The sequence below is a fragment of the Strigops habroptila genome, chromosome 2 (genome assembly GCF_004027225.2).
Source record: "Strigops habroptila isolate Jane chromosome 2, bStrHab1.2.pri, whole genome shotgun sequence".
In the NCBI taxonomy this organism is placed as follows: Eukaryota; Metazoa; Chordata; class Aves; order Psittaciformes; family Psittacidae; genus Strigops; species Strigops habroptila.
The window spans coordinates 112,849,341-112,876,305 of record NC_044278.2 but is presented as its reverse complement, the minus strand read 5'-3'; the positions used below and the strand labels follow the sequence as shown (position 1 = coordinate 112,876,305).

At 41.1% G+C, this 26,965-nt stretch overlaps 1 protein-coding gene across 2 annotated transcripts in view; it reads left to right on the top strand.

Annotated features, from left to right (window-relative positions):
• Nucleotides 1–2,063: 2,063 nt before the first annotated feature.
• Nucleotides 2,064–26,965, top strand: part of MTNR1B (melatonin receptor 1B) — a 29,625-nt gene continuing 4,723 nt past the window's right edge. Inside the window, exons 1-2 of one of the 2 annotated variants that reach the window (XM_030477120.1) lie at nt 2,064–2,298; nt 8,815–9,163. In XM_030477120.1, the coding sequence (XP_030332980.1) occupies nt 2,076–2,298; nt 8,815–8,858 (267 nt within the window). In that variant the 5' untranslated portion in view covers nt 2,064–2,075 and the 3' untranslated portion in view covers nt 8,859–9,163. Of the gene's footprint in view, nt 2,299–8,814; nt 9,164–26,965 lie in introns of those variants that run through there. The other variant, XM_030477119.1, reaches the window with a different exon arrangement.

The following is a 26,965-nucleotide window of genomic DNA, read 5'->3' as shown; positions in this document are numbered from 1 at the left end:
CATACTATTGGCAGGAGTTTATTAACTATTATGGTAACTATGTATATTAACTATTCAGAAGTGACAATTCTGAGAAATTCTTCTTTGGTTCAAGCCATGAAGGAGTGAGAACTCCATCTGCAGCTTGAAAAGGATCATGATGTGTTGTGGGTTAAGCCCAGCCGGTAGCTCAGAACCACGCAGCCGCTCACTCACTCCCCTTCTTTTTTTCCCCCCAGCTCCCAGAGGGATGGGGAGGAGAATCGGAAGAATGTAACTCCCATGGGTTGAGATAAGAACAGTCCAGTAACTGAGGTATAACACAAACCCACTACTGCTACCATCAAGAATAATAATGATAAGGGGAATAACAAGCGAAGAGGATACAATTGCTCACCACCCTCCAACTGATACCCAGCCCAACCTGAGCAGTGATCTGAGCCTTCTGGGTGACTCCCCTGAGTTTATATACTGGGCATGACGTGCTGTGGTATGGAATACCCCTTTGGCTAGTTTGGGTCAGGTGTCCTGGCTCTGCTTCCTCCCAGTTTCCCATGCCCCTCCTCAATGGCAGAGCATGAGGCTGAAAAAGCCTTGATGGGGCTAAACACCACTTAGCAACAACTAAAAACATCGGTGTGTTATCAGCATTGTTCTCAGACTAAAGTCGAAAACACAGCACTGCACCAGCTTCTAAGAAGGAGAAAAAAGACTGCTATAGCTGAACCCAGGACATGATGCCTTACATATTGCCTACATTAATCAAAAGCATCTGAGGTATGATAATTTTTTTTTAAGGAGTGTAAATAATACTGGTGCAAAAAACCACATACACACTTTTATGTTCTTTCCAACCAGGACTACTTCAGTACATCTAAAATTGACTAGGAATACATTTAAATTGAGCCACAATAAACTATTTCTAATTTGGAAAATGAAGTACATAAATAATTTGTAGTATTTTGATTACACCAGTGCACAATCATGTAGAGGTCTCTAAGAAGCCATGTGCTATAATAAACTATTTACTGCTAGAAAGGACAGAAACTTGCCCATTTTTATAAATTAACTCAACAAGGCAGGCTATTTCAAGATTTAATTCTTGGATAACCATGTGGCATACTTTTGTCTGTGTTGAACAGCCACAAAGAGGGAGAATACAGGTACACAGCAACTTCTTTTGCAGGTGTAGCTCCTGCATCGCTCTCAGAAGTGGGGGCAAAACCTGGAAGCAGGACAATGATCCCACTGTGGCCTGGCTGGCCTGAAACAACGCAAAGCAGGACACAAAACCCTTCAGAGCTTTGTCTGTAGCCCTAATTGTCAGCATGGGCTAAGTGAACCCACAGTTATACTGCCAGCAGCACCTGGGAACTATGGAAGGCAGGCTGGAAGCCAGGCACGGAGATGCGCAGGGTCCGTCCTTTGTCACATGCACATGATTTATTTAATGAGAACGAGCACATGGCATCTGCCACTTTGGGATCCCAAATGAAGCTGTATGCTTCCAACTTAATTCCAGAGCAAAGTCTATCGATGCTCCTGCAGCTGGAAAGGAGAAACCTCTGAAACACACATGTTTTCAAAGCTGACACCTATTTGAAGCATGTCCTGTCTGTGACTTTTCCCAGTTATCTCCCTGCAGGTGTTGTCTTTAGTCTTGATATGACAGAACGCTTTGTTCAACCGTGAAGCACAAGGTCACGGCAAGGGAAGCGTGAAACCTTTAAACCTTTTGGGTCTACCGCGCAGACTAAAGGTAGGAATGAATCAGAAGAACCCATTTGGACACCCAGAGAGTCTGGAGGCTGTAAGGGAGGGCCCGGCGGCGGGAAGCTACAAGAAGCAGCACTGAAAGAGAGGGGTCCCGCCCGGCCTTTCGCCGGTCCCCGCGGCTCTCCCGCCGGGGATCCCCCAGCACAGCGGTCTCCGCTGCCCATGGTCCGTGCCCCGGCGCCTCCCTCTCCGGCCGGGCTCCCCCCTCACGGCGCCCAGGGGGCGGAGCCGGCGGGGCCGGGGGCTGTTAAAAGCCTTCCCGCCTCGCCGTGCGCCCAGTCAGCGCGGTGGCCGCGCCTCGGCGGGAGCGGGAACCGGCGATGCTGGAGAATGGCTCCCTGAGGAACTGCTGCGACCCGGGCGGGAGAGCCCACTTCGGCTTGGCGGAGCGGGAGGAGGAGGAGGCGGCGGCGGGAGCCCCGCGGCCCGCCTGGGTGGTGACGGCGCTCTCCAGCGTGCTGATCTTCACCACCGTGGTGGACATCTTGGGCAACCTGCTGGTCATCGTCTCCGTCTTCAAGAACCGCAAGCTTCGGAACGCAGGTAAGGAAGGGCTTGAGCTCCGGCACCCGAGCGGTAACGAGCGTCCTGGGTCCCTCTTCAGGAGGGGGGCTCGGCCAGAGAGTGCCCCGCTGCGGATGCGGACACTGTGGCAGCCCTTCCTAGCACGCTGCCCCTCTGCCCTGCCCCAACCCTGAACGGGGAGTGCAGGTCGTTAATGGCTCTTAACGAGCCACCGGGAGTCTCTATGGAGCTACTGATGGGGGGAATCGGTGCTGTCCGGTTAAAGTACCGGAGACAAAGAGCGTGCTCGGAACGGTCGGAGGAAGAAAGAAGGAACTTTAAAACTTACTTAAGGTACTTCTGAAGATGCTGTGATTGTGTGGGAAAGTGGCGCAGCCCACTCTTCGTCGGAGTTTACAGTAGGCTTTCACGAAATTGCCTTTATCCCGCCTCCTCACCAAATATCCTTGAATTAAAACGCAGCAAATAAAGTGGGGTGTTTCTTTTGAACCGTGTCTTTAGTTTTTCTTTGTGTGCTATAATGTGGCCCTGCGGTTTTTATTTGCTAAACTTACTTGCTTTCCCTTCTCATCTTTGCTGGGCTGGTTACACGTGTCCCAAGCTACAAAACTCTGTAGGCAGCACCACCGTTTCGGCTTTGCTTCCCGACCAGCCTGTGCTCCGGTTCCCCGCTGTCCCGCCGCATGCGGTGCTCTCCCCCCCCGCCCCGCTGATGCAGCTGGCTCCTACCTGATGCGCGGAGCTCGGCGGGTCCTGCCCGCGTCCCTGCGCTTGGCTGGTGCTGGGTATCTCTGCAGTGTAATGTGCTACCCCCGAAATGATGGTGTATCTACTAAGGTTCTCATAGCACCAAGCAGTTCCCGAAGCTGCTGCTGCTTCGTGTCCTGAATGCCATCGTTTCGCGATGCGCACGCAGGTCGGGGTAACAAACTTTGCTGAGAGATGAGAGTAGTCTGATGCACAACGTCCCCTTCGCTTGGAGCCAGCGGGTCCGCATCGTACCGGCCCAGCTCCACACCCGAAGGCAGCGGGCTGCTCCCTCCCCGAAGGATAGGGGGGAGAACTTGTTTTTTCAGGGTGATTCTTGTTTTTTTGGGTTGGGGTTTTGTGTGTGTGTGCGTGTGTCTCTTCCCGAGCGCTATCGTGTTTCCCGCGCAGTGGCTGGCTCCAGCTCACTGGCAGTCAGCAGAAGGCACTCGTTCGCCCTTGCTTTAAATTAAATCATACTTAGGAACAGAAGCGGTTTATAGAGGGATGGGACTTCCTCTCCCTAGTTCTTACATGCCTCGCTGCACGCCAGGGATGCCGGCGGGTCCCATATCCGTGGGGCTGAGCGATCGTACCCCACAGAGCAGCGCCGAAGCTTACAGGCGGCTGCAAACGGGATTTGAGGAGAAACGGGGAGGGAGCGGTGCGGAGCACGGTCCTTTGGCTTGTGCCTGGGCTGCGCATTCCAGGGACCAAGCCTCTACCGAGAGCAGCAGAGCCCTACCCGGGTCAGTAAAACCTTTCCCGGTCCGAGTTGGGGAAGGCGGCACACCCGGGAGCCGGAGCCCTCCGCTCCGCCGAGCACAGCGGGATGTGGGGGACCCCCGTTCCTTGGGACCCATGTGAGTTACCAAACCTCCCCAGCTCCCTCCTGGAGAAGGCGGGTTCCCGGGGGGATTCGCTCCTGGGCTCCGGATGCTGGAGACCGAGGCCGGTCGGAGGCACCAAATTCCACCCGGAGGGAGGCAAGAGTGTTTTATCTGACCGTTTCCTTGGTTCAAACGGCAGCAGAAGGGAGAGTTTGGACTGGAAGAGTGATGCCTCAAAGTGTAAGTTTCAAGATGCCAATCGAAGTGCTCTGTGGCGTCCTAAGGCTGTTGAAATAAGACATGGTGGTCTTGCCTAATTCAAATACCTACTATTTGATCTCCTGCTAGGAACATCCTTAATGTGTTGTCACTGACCCTAGGATCTCTTCATCTTTGATAAGGACCGTGAAGAACTGCAAGGAGTTCTTTCCGGATAATCTTCATAAACTTAAGTACTTTTTAAATTGCTAGTTCTTCATTTTGCATCAGGGAGAGATGGCTTTTGGGGATGAAGCTGAAATGATAGTTTGGTAAACGTCCACAGAAGTCTTTACATAAGAAAATTTCATAAAAAGGGAGCAGAGTGGAAGAGGAATGCAAATTGATGTGGGTGGAGTGAGGGAGGGAATGAGGAGGCGGTGGGAAGCCAAGGTAGCATTTGGGAGCCCTTAGCCTCTGATAAGAATAAAGAGGAGGGACAAACAGGTGGACTTACAGGGATTCCTTTCTGAGCAAACCAGAAACAACATGTTCGTACTCACACGGGGAGTGGATGTGGTAGAAAGTGAAATAGTGAGGAACAATGGCATGAAAGGAGTTAGACTTGTAATAAGGGGTGTCAGAGAGGAACAAGATGAAGCTACTGGAATGGTTCTGACAAGGTCTAGGTGACCAAAGGAAAAAAGAAGAGCTATAGCACCATGAACACTCAGTTCTTTTTGAAGAAGCTAATGAGAGATTTTCTTGGATGAGAGTTTGGGACTTTAAATAAGCCACAGGTGTACAAGGAATAAATTAAGCAGCTCTGCCCACTTCTCTAGTACAAACAGTAATTTTCCTTTCAGAAAGCAAAACAGGGCTTTAGCATGTTTCCAGGATTTATCAACACTATTCTGAGCTAAGCTTTACAGGGAAATCTGATAATTGCAAACAATGTAATTATGCATCACTCTGCTTAAAATTAAAGCACGATCAAAAGCAAATCTATTTTAATGCTGTTATATAATGAGAGGCACAAGAACGAAGTGGAATAAAATAGCCCATTAGCCTTTATGCTGGTAACTATTAAGCCCAGCAGAAGAGAAATGGAGAATTGGTAGGATTAGTGCTTTTAGAGATCGCTCATTCACTCCTTAAACAGTGGGAATTCTGCCAACTTTCCAATGGAAGGATTGTTTCATAGTGTACAGAAGCCTCTTTCCCATGTCTAAATTTGTTTTTGGAGGGGGAGGGGAAAATTTGTGAAGGTTCTTCCAAGTAATGCATAGCCTAATTGGTATGAATCAACATGCTTGTCCTCTTGCACAACTGCACTCAGTCTTTCTGTGAGAGGCTGAGCTTTTTCTGATCTCTAAAAGTGATTCAATTTACAGAAATTAACGCTTTTATAATTTCTATTTTGGGAGGTGAGTAACTTTGTCCAGCACACTACAAAATTAAATACAACTTTGTGCATGGAAATGATAAAATAATTTAGCCCATCTTTCTATTTGAAATGCCAAATGTGGTCTGAATTTTTAAAAGCAATTATTGATTTTGGGTGTCTTCAAATGAGCATGCCTGGTTGAAGGCAGCTTTTAAAGTGCTAAACTTTTGAAGTGCTAAAGTTTACATGTGCTCAACAACCACTGCTGGATGATCAAGTATCCTGACAGTGCATCAAGTCAATTAAAACCACTAGATGCTTTTAAGATTTTCAGGATACATTTGTATAGCCATATCTATAAGCATAACATTATGGGCTGGGGTAAGAACTGGGTAGGAAGCACTTCAGAGGTGGGAACTGGCAAGGCATCTCCCACAAGTGGGAGATAAAGCAAACCATTTGTATTTCATTTGCCTTAAAGCCAGCATAAAATCAGGCAAAAGGTGAAGCACGTTAACTCAGTATCATTTTAAAGACCAATGAGGACTTGAGACCCTTTTGGCAAAAGGCTTAATATTAACCTTTGTGCACTGTTGCCTTCTGAAGGCGTGGCGACCTGATTCAGGAACGGCACGGCAACCAACCCCAGGCCGCTCGGGCCATTAGCTCACAGACACCAATGTGGTGGATGGCAAATGGCGTTTATTGTTAAGTAACATAGCATTATATAGCTTGGGTTTTACAACGTCACTTCCGTCCTCTTACATCATCAGCTAAGCTAAACGCTATTTGCTATCAAAAATATCAGTAGAGAGGCTCTCTCTTTCCGTACAGCGCGATATCTTCTGGCCGCCAGACCCTAACTTCCTACAGTGCACTGCCAAAGAATGCAGAAAGTGATCTTTTTAGTTTTAGATCAACACTTTTCACTCTATCCACTATCTTCCTTTATAACAGCTAACACGGAAGGATGAGACCCTGATTTCCATTGGCAATGTGCTGTTGCAACACAAAATAAATAAAAATTCCTGGTTTTGGTTGTTTTCTTTTTTACCTGCAAGAACATGGATGTGTTTTCATGTTTACTTCTGTCTAATGTGTGTGTAGCTATAGAGATGGACAATACTTCTCCTATGTACATCTATACAACATAAAACATTCCTCCACATAGAATTGTACCAAAGGATTTGTCTGTCTCCTAAATAAACATGTTTGGCAATATAACAAAGTCTAGTAGTCTTTTTCCATGCTATTTCCCTTCCCATAGCCTTTACTCCACGTCTCTGTAATATAACTGAGGGTGTGTCTTCTCCATTGTTATACTCTGTTTTCAGTTACTCTTCATCTCCTTAGCCACATCGGTTCTCTTTCTCTCCTTTATTCCTCCCCTATTGTTATTGCTGTCCACTGGGGCAGAGGACAGCTGTCTCCGGGGTGGAATTCATCTCTTAGTAGACCACAGTGGAGATACCTGTTCCTGAGGTTCTTCCCTTGGGCTTCTTTTGTAATCAATAGGCAAAAAAAAGCGTTTTCAGGGAGTAGTTAATCTAACTTATTTTGACATTTATGTTAGGATTACATGATTCAACCCATAAAAGTGTTTTCACTAAAAACAAGTTGAATCAAGAGGGACTATATCATGTAGTCACCTACGTTTAGGTGAGAAGAAATCAATGTGTGAAGTCAGAAGTCATCATGTAATTCTTCTAGTAACGTGTCAACTTGCATTTTTAAATGTACATATTTTCCTCCTCACTGCCTGTCCTCCAAGTGATCATATTGATCCAAATAAGACTGAGAGAAAAAGAAAAATCATTACTGATACAGCAGAAATGTTCAATATGCTTCGTAGGTCTGGAAACCACTCAGTGAAATTGTCTTTTAATATCAGCAATGATGATGACAAGAGTATATTCTGATGAGCAGAGCGTGAGATCCCACTCTTGTGGTTTCAGCTTTTGTACTCCTGACTTCTTGAACCCTGGGTCTGTGGAATTCTTAGCCCCAGGACTGTGTATGTTTGGCCTTCATGTTCTCTCTCATGTTCAGGTTTGAGCCTTGAAGCTGCTTAGTATTAAGAAATGCATGGGAACATTACTTCAAAGTTCACAGAAGTTCATTGAACTTCACTTTAAGCTCTCCTATACTTTTCTAATAATAATGTGGTTCAAACGTTTTATTTATTTGAATTTCATACTTCTTAGTTGCTAATTTGTAGTGGATATTTTTATTCGTAGATCTATAATTGTCATTTAACGTGGATGGATCATTTAGCTATCTGGTGAGAACTCTTGTGCTATATTAATGGAGAATCAACACGTATTTATCTCTCAACCTTTGTTTTCCCATAGTGAACAAGCCAAATGCTTTTAGTTCCCTCTAATTAACAAGGCTCTTCATTTCCCTGACTGTTTAGGCCTTTCAGTTGAATCCCAGTTGAATTGTCACAGCTGAATTAATCTGTGTTGAACAAGAGAAAACTGAACTGTTCATAGTAATGCAGGTAAAGTACAACAATACCTTCAAGAAAAATAATATGAATATTCAATTCTGTTCTGCCCTTCCCTGGATGGACAAAATAGACTTGTTATGCGTTGGAGCCACATTTTCCTTTAATGAGATAGCATCATGTGGATGACTTCTCTTGATGCAGTCACTTGCTCATGCAGCTCTTCTTTTTCTTTTGTCTTTTCAGACCACGCAATTATTATTCCTTCAGTACCTGACCTCACCCCTCATGCTGTTATACCCTATACACCTTCTGCTCTTTTAGTCCTCAAGGAAAAAAAGACCTTGACATTTCCCCATATCAGTGTGGGCTCTCAACTTTGTATTATCACAAAATTTCATTAGTTCTCTTTGTATTTTGTGATATAATACTTCTGAACCAGACAGAATTAGTTCAACAGAGGTTATCTCCCTCTAGTCCAAAAATTTTCTTTCATCACCATCCAGACAATGGTAGCAACAGACTGTGTGTGGTATCCTAGCATATGTGCCTCCAAGGCTAGATCAATTTAAAGCAACCTCCCAGCTACAGAAAGTCCAAGTCCAGCTTCTATTTAATAAAGATTATCAGATTACTTGGTACAGGCACTTTGTATAAGCTTACATTGAATTTTATTCCATTTGTCTTTACCTGCATCTTTAATTTTTTTCCTTCAAAATTTTTTTCTGTGGCCTTGCCTACAACTAAGATGAGATTAAGAAGCCAGATTTCTCGATTCATTCTTCCTTTGCAGCTGATTCACCACCTTAAATACAACTCGAAGCACATACTCTATGGTAGGCAAATTAATCTTCCAGAGGTGGCAACATTGTTTTAGTTTTGTCATTACTCCCTGACTAATTGTTTTTCTGATTTATTGCTAGCACCATTCATGCAAAAAGAAACAGCAGTTGTGCCAACACCATAGCAAGAGTGAAGGAATGGCTAGTAAAGTGTGAGAGCACCACAACTGCAGGTGAGTTATGGCAAAACTGTGCATGTAGAAGCCAAGCTCTGTGCCACAGCTTGAGAGAAGTCAGCACTTCCCTACTGGCAGTGAGGACCAGAAAACACATTCAGCTCCTTTTTACAGGTCCTTTTGCTTTATTGTAGGTATGTCAATTCCTCACCTGCCAGCCTGCTTTGTCCCCAGTATTATTGTCCTTATTAAAAGCTATAGCAAAATTTTTCTTCAGAGCAGCAACCATTTTAATCTGATTTTCAGATTGTCCCTTCCCCAGTAACTCCTCATTCCTTGTTTGTTTTGTTCAACTAATTTTAGATGTCTTTGCAAAGCCGGTGAAGTTTAGGAGTTTTGTCAGTTCCCTCTTTATCCATTTTTGCTTTTTCTACCAGTTTTCTTTTGTGGACGTATCTCTTCCAGTTCCTTCTAGCCTCATTTCTTGCCACTGGTATCCCTGCCAAGACAACTTTTTCTCTTGTTAGATCAGGAACTTTTTCCTATTTTTTTTCCCCTCTTTGGATGCAAGTTCCAGAGAATATTTTTCTATCTTTAGTATGAAGAAACGCCAAGCTGCCTCCTCATTTAAGTCCCTAAGGTCCTCAATACAGTCACTTAACTTTCCTAATTAGCTTCTTTTATTTATCAAAATGTTCAAAACCTCTTCTTAGTTATGTCTGGTTTGTTTATTCTTCCATTTAATTTAAACAAAATAGTCTCATCTGCTTTCAATCCAACCTTATATTCTATAACAGTCTCTTCAGGAATGTCTTTGTTCTTTTCAAAACAAAGGCCAGGGTATGTTGACAAATATAGACTCTGTATTGAGAAATCTACTGGGTATATGTCCAGAACTCAAGAACTCAACAGCCATTTTATGTATGTTTATTATCTTCTTTGCATGTAAGGAGCTGCAATGTCCCATCATTAAATAGTTTCCATTAGTACTTCCCTGCTAAAACAAAGGTGATATCTTACTGCAGGTTTCTTGCATGCTTCCCTAAACATAACATTGTCTTTAAACTCTTCCCTCAGAGTAAATTTGGCTTTTACCAGATTATGAGGATATCATATTTTTTTTTTTTTTTTTTGTGAAGATTATACACCTTTCAGCTAATATTTATCTTCTCTGATCATTGGTGCAATTCCATTCTAATAGAATTATTTCCATAGAGTTTGATTTTGATTTCTCACTGGTTTCAGATTCCCTATTTTGTTGCATTAGGTTCGTGGTGGTCTTTTATTGACTACTGCTTTTTTTTATTACTACTCCAGTTGAACTCCTCAGTCTTTGAGCTCTTATTTTCTATATTTGCTGTCATCACCTTCCTGAAGCCAAAATTCCCCCTGCCCTTGGTGTTAAATGAAGAAATGTAATGATTCCTCCACAAGCTCTTTTCCCATCTCTCACTTTCAAGCTCTTTTTATTCATTCTGCCAGCTTGGATCGCAAGCTGGTATCCCATATGCTTAGGTGAAGTCTGTCCGTGAAGATATGAAGCTCTTCTCAGAGAATATCTCCAAATGATCAATATTCCAAGTCTTCTACATAACTTCTAGAATTATTCAGTCATGTGCCCATGACTCATCTCATACTTCGAATTACACTTATCTTCTTGTAGAGGAAACAGAGTAAGTTCATCACCAATTCTATCCTCTTTTCTGTGTGACTTGGTTCAAACCAAGTAACCAGCCAAGAAAATAAATCTTCAAAGTTACTTATAGAACAACTCTAAACTTTGCTAACCTGTCAGTAATTCCAAAAGTAAAAAAGTGAAAAGCCACTATTGTTCATTTGCAAGTTAGGAAAATTATTTCAACAAAGGAAGTATCCTTCAGCAAAAGGAAGTAAACCTTACAAGTAAATTTGGAAAAAGTGAAAATCAGAGACCTAACAATGTTCTAGATGAGAAGAAATCCAAAGAATACAGAATTTTGAAACATTCTGGAAGTAGCAAGTTGGTAAGGAAATTATCAGCCTAATGGGATTTAAAGAATCATTTAGGAGTACTGAAACATGAAGGAAAATAAAATAACTTCTGTATCAGTCTCTATCACAGGGGATCCTGGGGAGATAGTTTTTCAAAAGTAATAGGAGACAGCTTTATATGACACTGTATATAAGATAACAGAGAGTGTTAGAGAAGATGATAGGCTAAACTATCTTTTTTTTTTTCAGCATCTAGAGAATTATGACATGAGACCAAGGAGATGTTCAGCGTAATCTGGAGATGGAGAATGATAAAATAGAGATCACTTTCTCAAACACTAAGTAAACTGTGGAAATCAGGAATTTGGTAAATTTAAAGAACTGCTGGCTCTTCTGTGAATATTTAGAGTGTTCACAGTAATAATGGTTAATGCTGCCAAAAACTGGAGAAAGTATGGAATGTATTAGTGGCAGCTGTAAAACAAATTCTAGTAACTAAGGATTAGGGTAAAGTGGTAATCTGAGGCGGGTTATTCTACAGCTATAGGGTAATTTGTATCCTCCTTTGAAGCACCTGGCAATACCATATTGAATGATAGCTCTAAATTTTAATTTTCTTCTGTCCTTTAAAAGAAGTGATCAGTATATTGACAAGCAAAACGGAACTATGTCACCAAGATCAACTCCAAGAACCTTTTATTTTAGAGTATAATGTTAAATTGGTAAATGGAGCTATAGGTGTGCTTACCTTGAGAGGAAATAGAATGATAAGCATTTAGTGGGACTGGAGAAGTATAAAGGTTTCCTTGAACCTGTAATGGAAGAATCCAAGGGTATATTTACATTGTGTATTTCATTCGGCACAAGTCCACATCTACCCAAAAGGAAACCAAAGGATGATGTTAGAGTGATGCTTTGCCTGCAACACCATACCCAGGCTCTTCATAGGTCCAAGTCTAACACAGTCACATAGCTTCTTTTTTTTTCAGCTCAGAGTATGAATAAGTTTCCTTTCACCTCCCTGAAATAACCAATGCAAACATACCCCCAGACACAGGAAATTAGAAGGACCTCTTAGGAGCTGTAGCATGGCAATTCTAATGTTTCTTAGCAGCATTCCCTTTGCTGCCAGCTCTCTCCTGGACTCTGGACTGGCATTCATTTTGCAAGACTCACTGATTGCATGAGGACTAACTTGTCTGCAGGAAAGTTCTGTTCTTGAGTGGACCAGCAATTCAAGGATTCACAGTCAGCCAAAGAGCTAAGAGACTGGATCTACTCACAGGACTGCTCATTTTCAAAGACTATTTTTTAAAACTATTCTTAGCAGATATATATTCACCAGATGGCTTGAACCGTTCTATTGAGGATGTTATAGGAGACTACATTCATCTCATTGAATCAGTGATAACCTGTTATTTGCCTCTACGAGTAAATTCTACTCCCATTTGAATCTATTCTGAGTGCCAGTATCTTCACTTATGCTCCAGATTTTAGCTTCTCAGAAGTTATCCCGCACAAGCACATATTGGTACCTTGGCATAGACTGTCAAGCACATTGCCGTGTTCCCAGGAATATATATGAAAACAGAAATGTTATCCTGACCTGACAAAACAAAACCATTTTTTTTCCCTTTCCTGAAAGGAAGAAATGCTCTGGTAGTTTTCATCTACCTAGAAATCAATCTGAGTGGTTGTTCTAGTTTTTAAAGTCCCACCTTGATATGGGCATGAAACAGATTTCCTGACAGCAAAAGCTAACAGAAATGTGTCGAAATTGCTCTGGGTGCAACTTCATTGCCCTTCTTAACATCAGTAAGTGCTTTGGAATGTTCTGGTTTATTTTTGGTCTCAATACTGATAAGGACTGAGCTATATCACAGAGCCAGCATTTTCCTGACATTTCAGCTTCATATGGGTCAGCCATGTATTGACATGACAACAGATAACAAAGCCTAAACACATTCATCATATGACTAGGATCTTGATTGCTCTGATTTTTTAAAAATTAAATATTAATTATAGAGGTATTTGATTACACAGTTTAATAAATGCTGCTTAAATTATGTCTGAAGATAAAACATAACCCTTCTTGCACAGTTACCAATTATTCAGCTGCTTTTTATGGACTTGGCTCATTTTCAATGGATAAATACCTCTATGAAGATTATAATGTAACATGGCACTTCCACAAACATTGTCATCTTTCTGCTATAGAACATCTGTTCGTCTGTTGGTTTAGCTTGCCATATTTGCACAATGAGGGCAATAATTGTTGTCAGAAAATATCAAAAACTGCCACTAGAGCTAGCAATCTGACTAACAGGAAAAATATCTGCTCAATGCATCAACCTTGTAAACATAATTATGTTAACTAATTGTAAGTTGGAGCTACCATCAAATTGTAAAATATATCACTGCAAAAAAGACAGGGACCTATAAATGGCATACTCATGTCTCTAAGATTTGCTCAAATCCTGCCTGAAATTGTCAATGTCCTCTCATTCTAAAGCCAGTACAACTTTTCCAACTACCACAGTATACACAGCATTTCATTTCAGTTCAAATAGGGAAAAGGACCTGATGTCAGATGGCTTATCACCTATGAATATGTGTAATCCAATCAATATAAGTATTTTTATTTTCTACTTTTCATTCAAGTAATCTACTTACTGAATATTATCTGCACAGTTTAAAACAAAAACATCTGTTCAAGCTACTCATGCTGTGCAGATATCCCACCCATGGTGGAGTTCGTCAGTGTTATAGTCTTTAGGATGTTTTAAGGATATACTTAGAAGTAGACAACTCTATTCAGCTTTTCTACTGACAAGTAGAAGGATGTTATATTAAAACTGCTTCAAAACAAGCAAAGACATGCAGGTGGTGTACTGACTACATGCCAACTGGGAGCTATCCCATCCCTCCTTTCTGTGAAGTACAGCTTATGGTTCTTAAGACTCCTGGGAATCTATGTTCAAAAGACCAAGCATTCAAGCCAACTCATTTGACATCAGGTGCTGCTCACTGGAATGCACAGGGTGTAATTTTTGGATTGTTACAGAGGAAGTTTCACACAGCACCTTGGGTGGAATTTCCATCTTCACTCAGACAAACCTTCTGGTTTGCAAATGCAAAACAACATGCAACTTTAACACACCTTTGTATTTCCTTCCATGTTGTCCTTTAAAAATAGGTGTTCACTCCTTTTAGCCTCTCACATAAAATTCATCTGTTTCCTTATTATGTTAGTAAACTACCCAGTAACTGCTACTGCTCTGCTCTGAAGGGAAGCCATTCATTGCTGAGGGCATTTTTAGCCTCATACATTGAGACTGTTGACAGTTCTGAATTCAGGCATAAGGACTGCATCCTTCATGTATCCAAGAGCTGCCAAGAGTGGTGGGTGTTACCCATCGTACTGAATACAGAGATAGGCAGGAAGAGTCAGCACACCATTACTTCTACATAAGCATGAAATGAAAACAACAGATTTCCCAAAGTGTTCACAAACCAAGGAACTTCTGGGCATCAAGCTGTTCAGAAACAGCCCCCACTTTACACCTATGTGCAAAACTGCTGAATTCCATTACCTACAGAGTTTGAATTCACAAAAACCAGATGTGGATAGCTTTACACTAGGAATGCTTGTATACATTCTGAAGCAGAGATGACCTTTCCTGAAGCTTTCCTACAGGAACCAGCTAACTACACTATTAAAATGTAGCTAACTACCAGATAAAACTGGTAACTTCACTAGTAGCTACACTAAACAAGGTAACTAACAAGGTAACTAACTGGTAACGATACTAAAACCAGCTAACTACACTATTCAAAGCTTCACCAAAGCTGATCATGCATTCTCTTCTGAGTAAAATTCTATGGTCTTTCAGATCCTCAGTGCTTCATTCATGAAATATAAATGAAAATCATCTGCAAAGGAAAGACTTGGAGATATGTACCATAAGAGATGTAGTAAGAGAGAAGCAGCTATGTATTCCTTCTTTTACCCCCACACACTGCCAGTGCCACTGAAGCAAAATGAACTTATTTGAAGAGCTGAAATGCCTTCCACAGTATTTCCAGAAATTTCATGTATAATTTATTTTCAAGACAGGATCATAAGCCTGTGGATAGCCTCAGCCTATGTGAATATGTGACAAATTTCCAATTAGTGTCTTATTCTTGGCTATTGCTTTTTGGATTAATTGTATCATAACCTAAGCAAAGTTTGACTTAATTACTGGTTGGAAGACAAGCAGTCAAAAAAATTGCAGGCTGCTATAAGAAGGTACTACTTCTGATTCATTAATAAGGTAATGAATAGTTGATGGAGTAACTAATCCTGGAAACCATTTTCAAAAACATGAAAGACAGGAAGGTGATAGTAGTAGGTAGTAATCAGCATGGGTTTACAGATGGAAAATCATGCCTAAGTAACGAGATAGCCTGCTACAATGACATGATTAACATCACAGGAGAGCACTGGATGTTGTTTACTTTGACTTTACTAAAGCTTTTGATACTATCTCCCATAACGTCCTCATGACAAAGTAGGGATAAGATAAGCAGGGAGTGAGGTAGATTGAAAACTAGCTGAATAACTTGGCCTGGGGACTTATGATCAGTGGTGCAAAGTCCAGTAGGAGGGCAAGCCAGTAGTGGTCTGCCTCAGAGGTCAATACTGGGACCAATACTGTTTTACCTTTTCATTAATGACACAGATGATGCAGCAGAGTGTACCGTCAGCAAGTTCACAGAAGATACAAAACTGAGCGGCTAATGCATCAGAAGGTCATGTTGCCATTCAAAGGGACAGGGCCAGGCTGGAGAAATGGTCTGACAGGAACCTCATGAAGTTCAACAAAGGGAAGTGTGAAGTCCTGTACCTGGGGATGAACAAGTCGAGGCATTAATACATGCTGGGGGGACACGCAGCTGGAAAGCTGCTTGCCAGAAAAGGACTTGGGGGTCCTGGTAGACAAGCAGCTGATCGTGTGCTAACAATGTGACCTTGCAGTGAAGCAGCCTAGCAGCCTCCTCAAAAATGAACTAATTTGAGATCCTGTAATTATGCCTTTATTTAGATAATCTCAAAACAATGTAATCCTCTTTAGTCACTCTTATGAAACACCTGGTAGGCTAGGACCATGGAGATTGTAAAACGTGCTACATGGTCAGCTTCCTGGTTAAATATGAAGCAAGAATATCTGGGCTGCTTATGGAGAGCAAACAAAATAGTGAAGTACCTGACCTTCCAGCAGAACATTCTCATGTAATATATACAAAAGTGACTTCCATTTGATCCTGATTTAGTAAAACTGACATTGGTTTGACCCAGTTTGCTGGTGTATTCATGCACTAAAAGAGATGCGACTTGGTACTTCATGCAGATGGAAGTCACCCACTGCTCTTTCTGGATCACAGGCTACCAGATTTCTCCTTCGGGTTGCAGCTAGTACTTCCACAAGCAGTTATTCTGAACAGCTCGTTGCAGATCACAGTTCTCAAAGATCATCAAAGTAGCATGTGGAAAAGGATTCCGCAACCTGGGTAAGGGTAAGCTGAAGCTAGTATTTGAGTATCTGGATGAGGAGGAAAGTTCTGGCCTTGCTAAAGCAAGTTAGTTACCAAAATTGTTTTTGCTAGGATCTGATGCCTCTTCCCTCTTTTTGTGCAGTCCTCACCACACTCCAACCTCTGCCCCCCAGATCTGTAAATGTTTGTCCGTCCAGACTCTCTCTTTGGCTGAGACCATTATGTCCACTCAGTGACTGTTCAGATTCTGCAGCCACAAGGAACCTGAAGACACAAACAAAAATAAAACAAAGCCCCACCTACTCTAATCTGCACTAGGACTTGCTCTTCTGACCAAGAAACTCTGTTTTACTGGTAATGACCACATCTTTTCTCTACGTACATAGTAACAGGTACAGTCTTAGATACCCTCTGCTGTTTAGTAGATCAAGTAGAGCCCTCATCTATTGCAAAATCAACAGCATCTTCCCCCTATTCCCTAATAAATATCTTGTATACCCATTTCTTACTAGAACAGGTCACCCAGAGAGCCTGTTGAGTCTCCAGGGCTGGAGACAGTCAAAACTTGTCTGGACATGGCCCTGAAAGCCTGCTGTAGTTGACTCCTCTTTGAACGAACAGGAGGGTTGGACTAGATGACCTCTAGAGACAAATTCCAATTTAAAGGATTCTGTGGTTATATTGGTTATGTCTGTGTCTACCACCCTTCATTTAACTATCTCACCATGATTATGGTCCCAGGCATGAAACAGTAACTACACAATTTAGAGTCTAATTTCAGTGCTGGACATCACACGACATCACAGTGCTGGACTCACGGCTCCAGCCAGAACGAAGTTTTTGTCTAGTCATTTTGAAAGGCTCTTACTGGCTCTCAGAAAATACCTTAATTCAGGAAATGATCATTACACACTGTCTGTAGTGAGCTGAAACACAAACCAGCCAATGCTTCAGAAGAAAATATACAATTGCTTTCTATAAAAGCATTTTATTTACTTATCTGTTTACATGCTGTTTACAAACCTGTGAGTTTCATTATAAGATGAATCATGTCAGTGTACTTTGCTTTAAGACCTTGTTTCCAAAAGAAGCAGATGGCACAGACTGACAACAGCTTCTGAAGACATTTATCTTCCTATGCATGTACAGTGATGAGGCCTTCCAAAAGCTCAGAACAAAAAGAGTAAGACTCTTCCTCACTGAAAGGTTATAATGGCCATTTTCATCAAGTATCCTCTGTTTTCTTCCTTGGTGAAAGAGAAAACAAGAGAAGGGAAAAGAACATCATAATGAAGGGACTCCAGAGAATGTTAGAAGCATTGAGAACTTGTCAACATAAGTGTTCCCCATATTAGATGTTCCCATATACTATATTTACTGCAGTGCATCAGATGCAATTTTAGAGAACTCCAAGACTGTCTTAGGATCCCCCACTGTGTCTGGGAGTTGAACATAGGAACCCCTAAGAGCACACAGCAGCAATAAAGAGCTTAGATTTGATTTCTTTTTGCAGCTGTAACTAGCTTGCATGTACGTGCTTTGCATGTATTTGTTTCTGGTTGTGTAGCTGTCACATGCTGAGACTCCTTCATCTGGAGCCCCAGAGAGCAGTTGAGTAAATCACTGTGGAAAACACGACTTGCATGTCTTCATTTCCATAACAGGAGATCCCAACATTTGTACTGCTCAAAATGCTCTGTTCTGTTTAACTGCCTTGTTCTGTACAGGGCAAAGCTACAAGATGTATCTTGTCGTAGCTAATCAGATCTCTTGGCTAACTGGCACTGAGTATGTCCCATAGTCTGCAATAGTCCCAATTTTATTCACTTGATATATCTGCTGGATATTTTTAATATCTTCTGTAATATCTTATGCCTTATATTTCAAAATAGAATTCTTTTATGTTCTGGGGTTTGTTGTTTGCTTTTGGATATTTTAGGTTTGGGGATTTTTTTTAGCTAATTTTTTGTGGTGTAAGATTTTTTATTAGTTTTAATTCAACTAATCTCCTGGTGAATATTAAAACAAAACCAAAACAAACCAAAAAGCTTAACAAAACATGTTTTTTTATTGGCAGTAGATTATTTTTATTCTTCAATTTCCTGTCCTGATTTCTAAAAGAAAGCAGAAGATAAGTTATTCTAAGGGTCTGAACGTTGTTTTATTGCTCTAAGAGAGGAAAAAAACCAACATAATTTCCTTTGACACAAATTGGGGCTAAAGACAGTAGCAAAGATGAAGGTAGTAGAAGGTAATAGTGATAGTAATAGAAGATGAGCTAGCCTTTCACACAATATAAATTAATATCTGTCAGGACACAGTAAAGTTTTGTCCAGAGTTTTAAGCAGTGAACTGTCCTTACTTTGTTTGCTTCCACATTCCAGTCTTTTATAGTTGATCTGAACCAAGTTTTCAGAGATCAAAATAAACCCAACCAAGTTGGTGGTTTTTTGTTGTTACAGTTGGGGGTTTGGTTTGTTGGTTTGTTTTTCTTTTTTTCTTTTTTTAACAAAATAACATTCTGCAAAATGCTACATATTTTACTTTTTTTTTCTATGCAATGTAATTCAGTGTTGGGAGATCGAAAAAGAAATATGTTGTTAGCAGTAATAGGTTGCCTAGCTATTTATAAGATCTGATTAGATTGAACCTGTTCTGTTTTGCAGCTTTTCATATTAGCCCCTTTATCTGCAGTAAATGAGTTTCCATAGTTGCAGTTGCTCATGTAGGTTTCCTATTCTTTCTTGGTTGAAGCAATCAACAGCTGTGATTACTTCAAGTGAAGAAAATTAAGCTGATATGCACTGACAGATACAGGAAACCCAACTTCTTTCATGAATTAGTGAAAAAAAGGTGTCTTTTTGTTGTTATGTAGTGATTGTGCTTAGCAACTGGAGTTTTGTATCATCTGGGCCGTCACTGATGCCCATAGTGGTAAGCACTCAGACTAAATGTCTTAGCTTCATTCCCTGCATGAAAAGCAATAGCTGTCTTTCTTAATAGAGATGTTCTCTGAACATGAGGGGCCTTTTGCCATCCTAGGCTACCCTGATTTCAGTGTGAAGACACTGGTGTAAGAGAACTTCACCCATGTGCCTGCTGCAAAATGCAGCTCAGTTGGACATACAGAACAAGGTTATTGCCCTCTTAAACATTTTATCAACAAAATTGGTCTGGCTGTGTAGAGGAGATGTTGGCAAGGAGAATGTCACATCATACCACTCAGATCACCACAACAGGGGAGCCCAAGATGGAGCTGTGCTTCCAAATGGTGCTACTAAAGCCTACTGTCCTCATCACGAAAACAGTTGTATTGGTAGGGACCAAGGGCTTCGCTAGCCTCATACTCTTTAATTGTAGATGTAGGCAGGCACTTGGGAAAAAACTGAGAACAGAGCAACCCTGTGTGATATTTCTACATCCTCTTGATTTGTGATTCCTTCCAACTCAGAGTATTTCCTGAACTTAGTGTGTCTCTTTAGTAACCTTCAACTGATTTCTCTTTCAAGTACTTTTCCAGCCTTCCCTTGAAAACACGTAAAATTTCTTGTATCTGCAAGATCTGCTAAGGAGTTCTACAGATTTACTACCTACCACAGCAACCACCCCCTTTTGTTTGCTTTGCATTTGACTGGCTTCACTTAATAGCTCTGTCATCTCTTTTATTGTCTCCATCCCTCGCTATCAGAATGACACTATGGTGTCATTTTGGAGCAGTGAGCTGGGCACTCATTTTTCCCAGTGTGCCTAACAGAGGTGGTACTATCTAATAGAGAAGAGCAAGGCTCACGAACCTGGAGTGTTCTTCCTCCTCTGTACCTTGGGAGAGTCCCTGCACCCATCTATCTCAGTTTCCCACCTATTAAATAATTTCTTTTTTGTTTTTATTTTGAAACAAACTGATGAAGAGCACTCTACAATATAAGTGACAACCTGTGTGTTCTGGTTCTAGGGTGAAATGCTTGAACATAACCTAGAAAGAGACAAGCACGCTAACCCCAGAAGAGCAGGGCTGGTGAGTAGGGCACTCTCTTGGGACCACGGGAGACAAAAGATCAAGTCCTTTATCCAAGATAGGCTCTTCTACCATGGAAGTGTCCAAATCACAAGGTGGTGGTGAATTCTCTGGAAGAGCCTGTCTTGCCTCTTTTGCTTCCCCTTTTCTCTCTGAAAACACCCAGTACCAGGAAAGTTCCTTTAATCTCAGAAGGTATCAGAAGCCTAGAAAAGTATTTAGAACCCCATTAAACGTACTATCCGATTAGTGATCAGGCTTTTGCTCTGGAAAAACCAACCACTTGCATCTGCTTTCCTCCCTGCGAGACGGTGTGATGTATTGTCTCAGTTGTGGCTTGTGCACTAGGTGGCAATAGAGAGTCACCACTGTACCCTCTCGCACCAGAGGTAGCCACAGGAAAGCAAAATTACAAACCTAGGGATTACAAATCTCAAGCCTTTACCAAGTTTTTAACAGTACAGCACTAACAATACTTTTTTGCACCTGAAGCCTAGTATAAAACTCATGGCAGGAAACTCACAGCAAGCACTGGGGCTCCCATATTTAACCAGAGAAGCCTGAGCACATACTAAAACCGGAGGCTTTGCTCACTGGATTATATTCATACCTAGCTGCCAAGCATGATCTCAAAACCACAGTAATCATAATAAGTCCAACTTCGGTGCCTCTTTTCAGCAAGACTGTGTTGACAACTGTGAGCTACAGCTTATAAGCCTAAAATTCAACTCGTGTAACCAATTCAGCACCAATACAGTCCCAGTCTTAGCAGTTTGCAAGTCACTAAGCCACAATCTCAAGGTACTTTTTGCATGTTGAGCTTCTATCCCTGTGAATCTTTCATTCTTTGCATTATAGCGCAGCTTGGAAAAGGGATGTACACAGCACCCTCCAGTAAGCTACCCCACAGTGGGGTGTTTGCATTGCTTCATCTCAAAATGAAAAGTTCCTCTTCTCATCTTCTACATAAAAGCATAGTGCTTTCATCCAGAAGGTGGATGACTAAGGTTTAAACCGTATTTAGTCTGGATTCCACACTTCTCTGTGGAAACACAGGCATCTAACTTTCACAGTGTCTAGGCCTGGATTTCTTCTGAACAGAAAGCTTTCCCAAAGCTTTCTGGTAGCTGCACAATACAAGGATGAATACTGCTCTGCATATAGTACAGTCCTGAAAGGCAAAGGATTCCAGGAAGGCTGAACTTTCTTCCAGAAGGAATCTGTTAAGACACAGGAGCAGGCTGACCCCATGAGCCAGAAGACATGCCAGTGGGGTAGAAGACAAGCCTGGCTGAACAGAGAAACTTGGCTGGAACTCAGGAAAGAAAAAGGACCTTTGGAAGAAGGAGCAGGCAACTCAGGAGGACTACAAGGATGTTTTGAGCATATGCAAGGAGAAAAGTACAAGGGCCGAGGCCCAACTAGAACTTAATCTGGCTACTGCTGTAAAAGACAATAAAAAAAATGTTTCTATAAATACATTACCAATAAAAGGAGGGCTAAGGAGAATCTCCATCCTTTATTGGATGCAGGGGAAACATAGTGGCAAAGGATGAGGAAAAGACTGTGGTACTTGATACCTTCTTTGCCTTAGTCTTTAATAGTAAGACCAGTTGTTCTCCAAGTACTCAGCCCCTGGGCTGGAAGACAGAGACAGTGAACAGAATGAACCTCCATAGTCCATGGGGAAATGGTCAGTAACCTGCTATACCACTTAAACACAAAGCTATGGGACCAGATGGGATGCACCCGAGAGTGCTGAGGGAGCTGGTGGAAGTGCTCACCAAGCCACTTTCCATGATTGATCAGCAGTCCTGGCTAACTGGGGAGGTCCAAGTTGGCTGGAAGTTGGTAAATGTGGCACCCATCTACAAGAAGGGCTGGAAGGAGGATCGAGGGAACTACAGGCCTGTCAGCCGGACCTCAGCGCCAGGGAAGGTTATGGAGCAGATTATCTTCAGTGCCATTATATGGCCCATACAGGACAATCAGGTGATCAGATCCAGGCAGCACGGGTTTATGGAAGGCAGGTCCTGCTTGACTAATGCTATCTCCTTCTATGACAAGGTGACACACTTAGTGGATGAGGGAAAGGCTGTGGATGCTGTCTACCCAGACTTTAATAAAGCCTTTAACACTATTTCCCACAGCATTCTCCTGGAGAAACTGGCTGCCTATGGCTTGGATGGGTGCACTCTTCACTGGGTAAAAAACTGGCTGGATGACTGTGAGAGTGGTGGAGAATGGAGTTAAATCCAGTTGGTGGCCAGTTACAAGTGGTGTTCCCCAGGGCTCAGTACTGGGGCCAGTTCTGTTTAATATCTTTATCAATGATCTGCATGAGGGGATCAAGGGCACCCTCAGTAAGTTTGCAGATGACACCAAGTTCGGTAGGAGTGTTGATCTGCTGGAGGGTAGGAAAGCTCTGCAGAGGGATTTGGAGGCTGAGGAAACCAGATCCCTCTGATGGAACAGGGGTTGTTTAGCCTGCAGAAAAGGAGGCTCAGGGGAGACCTTATCACTATGTACTGTTACCTGAAAGGATGTTGTAGTGAGGTGGGTGCCAGTCTTTTCTCCCAAGTACCAAGTAATAGAACAAGGAGAAACAGCCTCAAGTTGCACCAGGGGAAGTTTAAATTGGAGATTAGGAAAAATTCCTTCCCTGAAAGGGTTGTTCAGCATTGGAACAGGCTGCTCAGGGAAGTGGTGGAATCACCATCCCTGGAGGTATTTAAAAGATGAGTAGTTGTAGCACTTAGGGACATGGTTTAGTGTTGGACTTGGCGGTGTTAGGTTAACAGTTGGATGCAACGATCTTAAAGGTCCTTTCCAACATAAGTGACTCTATGATTCTACTCCCAGTGATTGTAGAGAATTTTCCTTATACGTATCGTAGGATAATTATACACACCAAATATTTAAAGAGTTTCGTAGAACATACATTTCCTAAAAAGAAATAACCTAAACGTTCCATAGATCGGAGACCAGCCTTGATTCATTGTCTGTTGTATATTTCACTAATGTCTAAAATACTGCAGTTCTGGTGAAAACATATTGCCTGTCTCTTTCCATTACATCAGCTTCTGCAGTATATCACACTAATATCTGAAATCATGAAACATAACTACAAAAGAGCATATCACCACTTTTAAATTGTCATATTCAAAGAAAACACAAACCCATCTGGCGCTTGTTTGAAGCATTACGTTAAACCTTCTGTTAGTAACACACTGTTGAACATTATAATAGATTATCATGCCTTGGTAACCCAGATTACCCTAGGTCTTGGCTGTTATCACAGGGAATTCAAATGTCAATGTGTGAAAGACTCAATTCTCTGCTCCAGCTGCTGCTAGTGTCTATTTCCAGTGGCTTCATTCCTGCTGAAATGAATGGAGTTTCATTTGAATTGGGCTAGCAGGTTATAGTTTTTCTGATGGATTGTGGCAAAAAAAAAGAGTTGACACAGGTGATTTTAAACAGCTTTAAAAGTTACCTATTTAAACAAAAAATCAAGAACTACAAGAGCTTAAATACTGTAAAAAAATACCAATCAAAGAAGTCAAAACTGAGACAAAAATTAGTATTGTGGAAGTAAGAAGCATCAGCCTTTCTCCAGGAGCAGCTTATGTCTTCCTGTGTGCCATTTGAGCCATATTCACTGACCTACTCTAGAAAGAGAAACAAAAACCTGACCAGTCCTTAGTTCTGCCTGCTTGCCTGGTGCCAGCAACTTCCATACCAAGCCTAGTGTCAGGATCTAGGTTATCTTTATTAGAGAGAGGTGATGTCACACCTGAGGGAGGTTTTGTATGCAAGTGGCATATCACTTGCAGAACTTTGGAATTATGATCGAAACAGTAAACCTTTTATTTTTCTTTCTTTAATGATTTGCAGGAAAGAACTTAAAGATTAGACTCGCCTTGTGTATTTTGTGAACATTTAAAAAACTAGAACAAAAAAGCATTTTGTATATTTAGTGTTTATATAAAAGTACCTTACAGAATGGATGACACCATGCATCCCTGAAGTGATATCTTGTGTCTTTGACTATAAGGCTGCCTAAAAACTAAGCCCAGATTTTGTCTTTATACCTCAAACACAACAAGAAAACTATCAGAAGCCTTCCAGAACTCTCTTTCTTAAATTCTTTTTGAGTACAGGGTCTACAGGAGTCTGATGGAGGAATAAAAAAGGGGACTGAAGTGTGAGCTAGCACTAGAGAAATGTTTAGCGTGTATGGACAGTCTGTCAGTCTAACTTCTTGAGGATGTCTATTACTGTGAACTGTGCTGAGGAATTATTGCCTTCATTTTACAGACTCACAGAACACTTAATTCATTAAAGTCAAGATTGTGCTCCTCTTCCTTTCGTACAGATATCTACAGGTAGTTGTCAGAATGATACCATAGAAAACTCTGGTTCTTATAATTCTGAGTCAGTATAAAAGGGTATTTAGCCACAAACAGTACTGATTTTTAGAGGGTTTTTAAGCCTTAAACCTAAAGAAAGAGCTTTACCATTTATATTCCAAAGAAGTAAGAAATCTGCAAGAGTAACTCCTTAAGGTTTCCATTAAGGTTAGGATATGGAAATGGAAAAATAAAATAACGATCCTGAGTCATCAATCCTTGCTATTTAGAAATATCTACCAACACATTATAGTGGAGGAGGGGGCAGATAAGAATGCAACAGTCTGCAAAATAGGCTGAGTAGAAACAATTTTCCCGTCTTGAAGCTAGGCCTTTGTATGATAAAGAAAGCAAGAGTAATGGATGAAGAAGTGTACACACGGACAAACATGACTATAGCCAGGGGGAAATACAGCTAAGAGAGTGATGTCTATGTGCAATGTGTTACTTGTTAAACAAATGTGTAATAACAGAACACCATCTGATAAAAAATAAAGCACCATTATATGTAATTAATCATTTTAGCCAGTTTGAAACCAAAGAAAGAAGCAAAATATTTAAAATACAGTTGGTGATTGCAATTGCTTCTGGGTTTGGCAGAGATGTTAGAAGTCAATTGTTGTTTCAGAAGGCAGACTCTTCGCCCTTAAAAGTGCTGAATTTACCAAAAAATATTGTTCTGTGATTAAAATCCTACAATACTATGTCATATCAAAATTACATGAAATGTAAAATGTGTGAAAGCTCCCTTTTTTCTGTTAACTGAGGAAACCAAACCAATATGCAAGAATGTTTCATGAAATAACAATCTAGTTCTGTTGCATCCAAAGTCAATATCAGGACTTTCTTTTTCAAGCATCCAACTATCAATGTCTAAAACAGTGCAGTCGTGCATCTTTTTGAAGCCCTAGCTAAATATCCTGCTTTTAGTAGCTACTACTTGTAATTAACGGGTCTTTTCATTCCAGTAAGAAAATTTATTTCTTATAAATGAATATAATCTTCAGTCTGATGAAACTGAAATCTAGGAACAAAGTCCATCAGGTATAGTACGCAAATAATGATGGTAATTCCAACTAGATGAGCATTCTGTAGTTTCTATTTTGTCAAAATAGAAAAAGTTACCTCTTTGGTTATCTCATGTATATAATTATAGCCACTCCAAATGCCGTGTCCTAGACGTATCTAGGAACACTTTCTCAATGCACTTAAAAGACATCAAAGACCTTTTATTTCTTAAAATGTTATTTATGTATTTTATATGAATTAGAAAAGTTTCTCTCTACTTTTGTAGATTATTCATTGCAGTAATATAATATTAAACTTTATTCTGCAGTCAGCTGCATAGAAAGAAAAAAACATTTGACCTTACTTTGCAGTGCACAATATAAACATGCAACCCTGTAAAAAGCCATAAAAGTTACAAATCACTTGAGGCCTTTATAGATATTTCACCATTCTTCTTCTGTTGCAAAGTGGTATATTATGATTTTGACAAGTTCATTGCTAACTGTCCTGATTCATTGCAGCTGGAATTTTCAAGAAGTACTAAATTACAGTCAAAATTTTGAAATTCTTTTGCCAAATTCATTTTACAGTAAATTTCCAAACAAGATTGAAAGAGCTGAGTGTTCCCCTCAATTGTCTTCCTAGTTTTTCTATCTTTTGTCACAGATAGATAGTAAAACTAGTAGATATTTGCTTTGCTCTAGATTATGTTTAGCCATAGTTGACTGCTATCTTGAAGTGCAAAGCCTTAAACTGGAGATGCTTTTCTAATGCCTTAGAAATCCTGAGTAAAAAATACTTTATGTGGGTTTGCGTTTGACAATTACGTTTACTTTTTTATGACAGCATGCCATTCCTGAGCTGTATTCAGTATAGTGCATATAAAGCCAGCAGGAAATATCTCTTCGTGCAGCTCTAACAACATACTCAAATAGACCCTCTCAACCCTAAAACAGGGAGTGACTGTGGCTTGGGAAAGCACAAAACCCAGCATAATACTATTGGCTTACATCCTACTTCTAAGACAAATAGCATGGAACTGCCTTACATCCAGTACCATGTCAGTGAACTGTAGCTATGAAAACACTTGTGTGACCTTTAAAGTATAAAAAGAGTGCGGGAGAGGCTGCTAAATATATAACAAGGAACTGTCTAAAACAAGCTGTACGCAA